This window comes from Eupeodes corollae, chromosome 3 (assembly GCF_945859685.1).
Source record: "Eupeodes corollae chromosome 3, idEupCoro1.1, whole genome shotgun sequence".
Classification (NCBI taxonomy): Eukaryota; Metazoa; Arthropoda; class Insecta; order Diptera; family Syrphidae; genus Eupeodes; species Eupeodes corollae.
In genome coordinates, this window is record NC_079149.1 from 70644897 (window position 1) to 70652697 (window position 7801).

Here is a 7801-nt window from a genome sequence, read left to right on the forward strand (position 1 = left end):
TTCTTGTGACATTGAAGTATAAATGGATTTAATTCTTTTGCTACGCATTAATGTTTATGTTAAAAAAATTAATAAAAAATAGTTACTTATGTTAATTTTAAGAGAAACAAAGTAACAAAGAAAATAATTAAATATCCAACTGACTATAAATAGTAAAATATCAAGTTTCATTCTTTTCCTTAATAAACATAAATAGATAAAATAGATAGACATTTACCTAATTACCAAGAACAATTATCAAAACTAAAGCTTAGCTTAATATACTTAAATGGATTTCAATGTATATGAACTTTTAACTTTGAATATTATCCACAATTGACCAATTAATACTAAGAGAATATGGTTTCTTGTGCAAAGAGATGTTAAGTTAAGCTTAAATAAAAATAAAAAAAGCTTTTCTATATGGCTTAAAGTGCGTTCGAGACTGAACAATGAGGTGTGATAAAAACGTTAGTCAAATAGGTAGTTGCTTGCAGTGTTGCGCGGCATTTCTAGGTGAACAAATTACAACAGTTTTTGCCGCGGTGATAGGATACAATCAACGTTTTTGTAAAGTTTCGTATTGTAAACAAGCTTAAATTGTAATTTGAAAGAATCTTAAGAAGACGAATTCGGTGAAATAATAAGATGATATCTAAGGTCAACAAAACCGTGTTTAGTGTAACGGTTATATTATTTTCGATTTTTGTTCGGAACGTTTATACGAAATTGCGTGAGTATATTGCAAAATGTTATCTCATAGAGGATATGAGATGGATATCGTTATAAAATTGTTTAAGTGAGTTAAGAAATATAAAAAAGTAGAATAAACTTTAAAAATAATAAGAATATACAGAGGTAACGTAGTTCATAGAATAAATTAATTTCAAAAGTTTAAAATTCGCAAGTTATTTATTCATGAAATTATTAAATTAAGGGAATCATTTTTAATTCTTTTTTTGTATCTAATCTGAGGAAAAAGGAAAATCAAACATTTTTTTATAAGTGGAACATACACAAAATTGGACATTCACGACATAAATAAAACTTAGTATTAATTTAAGTCACCTGTTCTTAAATTCAAAGCAAACAATTCAATTAAAACACATTTCTGACAACTAATCAAAAAAGTACTTGCTACGACGCTATGATCATAAACAAAATGTATGCTTGGTTTTGAACTAAAATCTTGTAGAAAATACTTTATTAATATTTGATAGTAACAAAAACAGATAACCTTCATAATATGTTACAAAACATTAATTACATTAATACCAAAGTTAAAAAAGCACTATTATTCACTCATAAATCAAATTTTTATTTATATTCAATCCGCTTCGTAAATTTAAAGAAGATCTATAAAATATTTATTAATTTTCTGATTTTTTTTTTGAAAAATGTGTATATTTAATTTAAGACTTAAACAATATAAATTCGAAATTTGGCTTAGGTGGTATAATACAACTTTAGAACATTGGAACTGTTATAACGTTATCAATATTAACATAAGTTTGCTGATATATTTTCAACATGTTCTATATTCATAACTACACAATTTAAGTTTAGGCAGAGTTAAAAATCGCAACGGCAAATTTTTCACTATTTTAACATTGCATCCACCTTTTCTAAGGCTTGCGTGCATTTAAGCACCGCTACTTGAATTTTTGGATACTTGACAATACTTATAATATAAATAAGAATTTTTTAGTATTTCCATCGTATGCCTAATAAACAGAGCGCGCGGGTTGTGATCCTCCAGAAATTCCATGCAAGGTCTATTTATGTGGTCTCTCATTGTATATACAATATTCTAATTGAGTGGAACTACCGAGCCGACGCGACGCCTGGGTAGACTTTTTCACTGGGAAATTTTTTCAGATAGAGTTGATAATATAGGAAAATCACCACCGCTACCAGGAAATTCGTCAATAGGCGTACTAAAATTAAATGTTCAATGACACCTAACAATTTAAGACCGAACTTTAAAAAAAAAATGTTGACGAATTCAAATCGATTCGTCTACCCCGACCAACATGTATATTAGTATCTTTGATGTTTTTATATTATAGAGATGTATATTCGCACTGATTATAGAATTCGATGAGTGGGCTAGGCTTCGAGAGGAATATCTTCTACTTCATACTGATACCATGATCATCAATGTTTGATGAAAACTTTGAATTCTTGCAAACCTACGCAAAATTGTAATATTCAGCAGTCGTTGACGTTGACTACCAAAAGTTGGAAACCTTGTCTGTAAAATCATTATTCCAAATAAGTCAACTGTAGCCAAGAACAGAGAAATATTAAAAACAAACAACACTACTTACCGGCTAACATAAAATGCGTTAACTGCAGTTTATCTGAGCGCTTCGTTTTTTGCTTCTTTTGTACTTTGTTGTTGTATTTTATACAATCATGGCCGAATGCATTTTGCAAGTTGCAAATAAAACACACAGATTCATTTTTGTCCGTGAAAATCGTATTGGCTGATGATGATAATAATCGTGATGGGATTGCAAGACTTGCACAATGCTGGCATAGAGCAATGTTCAAATTGCTTTACAGTACATTTTTCGAATAGAAATGATGTGGTCAACAAGTTCACCTAAACGGTTCCAAGTACCAATAATAATGCTTATAATTTATTGTGCTCATGGGTCATTGATGTGTGGAACACTCAATAAGTTTAATGGAAGCAAAAAAAAAACAAACAAAAACGTTAAATCATTAAGTATGCATAACAATAATATCTGTAATTAGTTATTCTAGACTGGTAAGTCATCTCACCTTGTACCATGGTTTGCTTCTTCGTCTGTACTTGGCGCTTAACAAACTATATTATGTATGACCAATATACACCTTACCTATAACATATTTAATAATAATATACTTGCTATTAAATTTTACTTACTCGTATGTATTAAATTGGTTTTTGTTGTTCAGCAAACCTTACGCGTCAGTTTTCCAAGAAAGCCCAAAAGAGAACTCTAAAAGAATGCATACGATTCAATAAATATACATACGTAACACCTTTAAATTTAATTACATTGGGAAAATTAAAGTGGACTTACCATCAGTGTTTCAAACCAAATCGAAATTACAGATTGACTTTCAATAACATATAGAGTTTGGATATTTGATTTATATTTGTAGCATTTCAGCGAAGTTTAAATTGTTGTCACATTAAAGCTGATAATCATAATATGAACACAAACAAAAGGTTGTTTGTTACAAGACTTAATTGGTCTTATACTGTTTGCAATAATTGAAATGATCCATCCATTATCAAACGGCTAGTATTCCAATTGATGCCTGCTGTATTTGAGATATACCCATGAGATATTGCTTCCATATAATCATTTATTATGTTTTATTTTAATTTTTATTTTATTATATATTTATCTTATTTTAACTTTTAAAATAAAATCTAAAAAATTTGACATTTCTCGACGCTTCAAGGTCCTAGAGTCTAAATAAAAGATTTTTAGAGAGATGTGTACGTATTTTCGTAAAATCGTACTTCCGTAAGTTCGGGAAGCATTTTTTTGTCGTCCATAAATAACAAGTAGACATATGAACTTCAAATAAATTTTGTTAAAAAATTTAGATGATTTTTTACCACATTAAAAATATCAAATTTTTTTATAAATCAAGAACAATGAAAAAAATAATTGATACCTTGAATATTTTACGAGCAAAAAATAATTTTATCTCAAAAATAACTGTATGCAACAAAGAATATCGTTTTTAGCATCTGGTAAAATTTTGAGTAAAATCGAATGCCCAGAATTATGCAAGAAATTGAAACCTAAAACAAAAAATGACAAAAAGTTGGTAAAAAGTGATTTTCAACTTAAATCCTTTTTCTTTAATTTATAGTTTTCATCATTCAATAAATTTGAGGAAAAATAGAATTCACTTTTTTTTACAAAATTAAAAACATATAAAAAACATTACTAAAACATGGTAAAAATTTATTTTCGACTTAAATATCTTTTCGAAAACTGATATTTTCGACTTAAATATCTTTTCGAAAACTGATACTAAAAAGTGGTAGGACTTCAAACCATTTTCATTTCTTTCGACATTCAGTAAATGTTTTATAAAATTCCAACAGTCAGTTTTTTTAAATGACAACCTACCTATAACCTATGAAAATCTACGAAACAACAACAACCTGATAAGAAAAATTACGTAAAGATTTTTAGTTCTTAGTAAGTTACTATATATATCTTGAATATTGAAAGTAATATCAAAAACAACAGTAAATTGTTTTGGTAATTTGTCAATTCTAAATGAAAATCGATAGGGATTCCAAATACCATGTTTTTCGGAGGTCTTGAATCGTCGGATTTAGACTCCATTGTTGAAATCTTTGCTAATTATTTCAAATCCTTTTATTCTCATTCAGGATTTTATAATAGTTCACTGAACAACATAATAAGTATTTTTGATATTGATATTGATTAAAAGTTGTTGGTGTTTAAAGTTGTTGTGGTTCCGTTTGTGCTCCTTTACTAAGCATATTCAACAAGTCCCTCCAAAAAGGTATTTTTATTGAGGAATGGAAACTTTCTTACTTTCTTTCCATTCCCTTTCTTGGTTCCTATACACAAATCAGGTTCTAAAAATGATGTAGACAATTATAGGGGTATTTGTAAACTCTCCGCAATTCCCAAATTGTTTGAAAGCATGGTGAAAATAAAGCTTGATTTTCTTACAAGTGAATATTTATCAGAAGTACAGCATAGCTTTGTATCCGGTCATCATCTGTTACCAATTTAACTTATTTCACTTCGTATGTCACTAATGCTATGGAACAAAAATTTCGAGTGGATACAGTATATATATGATTTTGCGAACCACCAAAAACTTCTAAAAAAACTTGAGATTCTGGGTAATCGTCATATTTATCTTGTAGAACACAACAAGTTAAGATTGGAGATGCATACTCAAAGGAAATTCAGGTGTCCCGCAAGGTAGCCACCTAGGTCAACTCCTTTTCATAATGTTCATTAACGATATTGTCTCGGTCTTTAATTATTGTGGATGCTTATTATATGCGGACGATTTGAAAATATTTTCAAAAGTCTCGATTTTGGACGATTGTCAACTTATGCAATCTGACATTGATTCTTTATCAAATTGGTGTCACATCTATAGCCTTAAATTGAATATCAAAAAGTGTAACACGATTTCTTTTTCCAGAACTATGCAATTGAATCTGTTTATTTAGATAGATTTTCACGTATTAAAGACGTAGGAGTTATTCTTGATTCAAAACTTTCTTTTAAAAGTCTTTTCGATTATTTGGTTCTTAAAGCCAACTCGGTGGTAGGTTTCATAAAACGAAATGGAAAAGACTTTAAAGATCCTTGTATATATCTCTCGTCAGATCAATTTTGGAATACGCAGATGTTTTTTGGAGTCCTATTTATATAGTTCATTCTGATCGGATTAAAAAGATTCAAAGACGATTTACGAAAATGGGTTGGAACTTTAGTCCCAGTTATGAGGCTAGATGCCAATTACTTGGAATAAAGTCGTTACAATCAAGAAGAAAAATTCATAGTGTAATGCTTATTAGAGACTAACTATGCTATCATATTAAATGTCGATCTCTTCTTGCCTTGGTATCAATCCATGTTCCCGCTAGGTCTAAGAGAGCTAAAGTCTTCCTATTCCAAAGAATTCACATGACAAATTATGGTAGTAATGAAACTTTATTAAGATCTATTGTATATTTTAATGAAGTGTCTTCAAATATTGACTTTTTTAATCTTAATCGTAATAAATTTAAAACTAAAGTATTACATTTATTCACTTTTTAGATTGCTCTTGGAGTGCTTATATCTGTTAGCTGTAGTATTGCTTGTAGATTAAATAAATAAATAGTTTTCGACTCAATTATTATTTATCTCTAACAAAATTTTGTTATGAATTTTTTGTTAAAGTTTTAAGCAAAAAAAATCGACAGAAGGGATGGGAAGTGTGGGTCCAAGTCTCTTTTTGGTTTATTTATTTCTATAGTAAAAAGATTGTCAATTTTACGAAAATGTGGTACAAAAATGATTTCGTTATTTTTAATTTTTTAATAAAATTGGATAGCACCAAGTTAAATAGTTGTTAAGGAAATAAATGTTTAAAATTTAAAAATGTCAATACCATTTTTGGGGAATAATAAATTCACACATTTTTCGGTCCAACAACTTAATACATAATAAGATCTTTTTCAGTAATGTACATCAGTTTTTGTTGCAATATTTAATAAGGTTTTATTTGTCACTTAAACATAAACGGAGGGAACATATTTCCACTTCTTGAGTAAAACGTTAGCCATAAAATATTTATTGAGTAGCATCATATATAAAAATGTTAATATTGTTATTTTTATAAATCTTTTAGCTTCAACTTTAAAAAAATGTTCCCGAAATGATCCCGATATAAATGCATGCATTATTAAAGCCGTTAATATGGTGCGTCCATTATTGGCGACTGGGGATCTTGGAGATGGTTATCATACACCACCTCTGGAACCTCTGTGTCTCGACAATATCGAGATGGGGAGGGGCAGACAGTTTAGGGCAACATTTAGTGATATTCAAGCAAAAGGTGGAAGTGATTTCATTATTGATAAACTCAGGTACCTTTATTTATTGTATATTATAATTTATTTTTAGCAAATAACAAAATTATGAAAATACGTTATCTGTCTATTTAAACATATAGTGCTAACACTTCAGCTATAGCATTTGATTTAGCCATAACGTTGCCAAAAATATCCTTTACTGGAAAATACACTCTTCGTATAAAACTTCTATTATTGGACATTCAGGGTGCTGGAGACATGAAGGGTTATTTTGGTAATATTTAATTTAAATTAAACTTATTTTGCATTTATATTTAATAATGCATCTTTCTTAGAAAACGCCAAGGCTGTCGTTAAAATGCGAGGTGAGAGATACTTCAAAAACAGTGTTGAATATGTGAGATTTACTAAGATGCCTATTCGAATTAGCGTGAGCAACATGAAAATACAATTAAATAATTTGTTTAATGGCGATAAAGTGTTGGGTCAAGTTGGCAACTCAATAATAAATGAAAATCAGGAACTTTATCTGAGTGAAATAATTCCTGGACTCGAAAAGGGATTGTCTCAGAAATTTCTGGATATTGCGAATGAAATACTAGACACAGCAACTTATGATGAAATGTTTCCACCAAACTAACTGAATAATCCTCAAACTGTTGTTCTAGCTTTTATCATCACAGATTTATTAAGAAAAATGTAATGTTAATAAATACATATTAAGACTTATTTTATGTCGAATAAAATATAAGATTATTTAATACAAACAAATAATGCATTTGGTTATCGCAAATTACTGTCTACCAATAGAATTTTGTTATCATTGATTTAATGTACATTTAATCTTGAAGGGCACTTAAGAACTAATACCCTTAATATGGTGAGCAAATACACATTCTTTTTGTGCGGATGTTTTTTTTTTTTTTTATTATTTTTTGTTTTACATGTTTTTTTTGTGCCACCATGCCTATTGTACTTAAAACTAAACCCTAAAACTATAAACAAGTACGTAAGCCGGTCAAGGCCCTGCTGCCCTGGTCAGAGCAGCATTTATATGTCTGTCGAAATATAAATACTGATCTAACCAGATACCGAGGTACTTCACTACACTTTTGCTCGCTAATGGCTGCCCGTGAAGATCAGCGATAACCATCTTGCGCCAATTCTTGCACGTATCCCTCGTGGCCCTAGCCAACGGAGTCCGGAACAGAATTGTCTCTGACTTCTGGA

At 29.5% G+C, this 7801-nt stretch overlaps 1 protein-coding gene across 1 annotated transcript; it reads left to right on the forward strand.

Moving 5' to 3' along the window:
• The first annotated feature begins 455 nt into the window (after positions 1-455).
• LOC129950858 (protein takeout) lies at positions 456-7345 on the forward strand. The gene is made up of 4 exons (XM_056062780.1): positions 456-712; positions 6388-6625; positions 6712-6845; positions 6907-7345. Exons 1-4 carry the CDS (start codon positions 628-630, stop codon positions 7209-7211), a joined length of 762 nt encoding a protein of 253 aa, XP_055918755.1. The 5' UTR covers positions 456-627; the 3' UTR covers positions 7212-7345.
• The last annotated feature ends 456 nt before the right edge of the window (positions 7346-7801 follow it).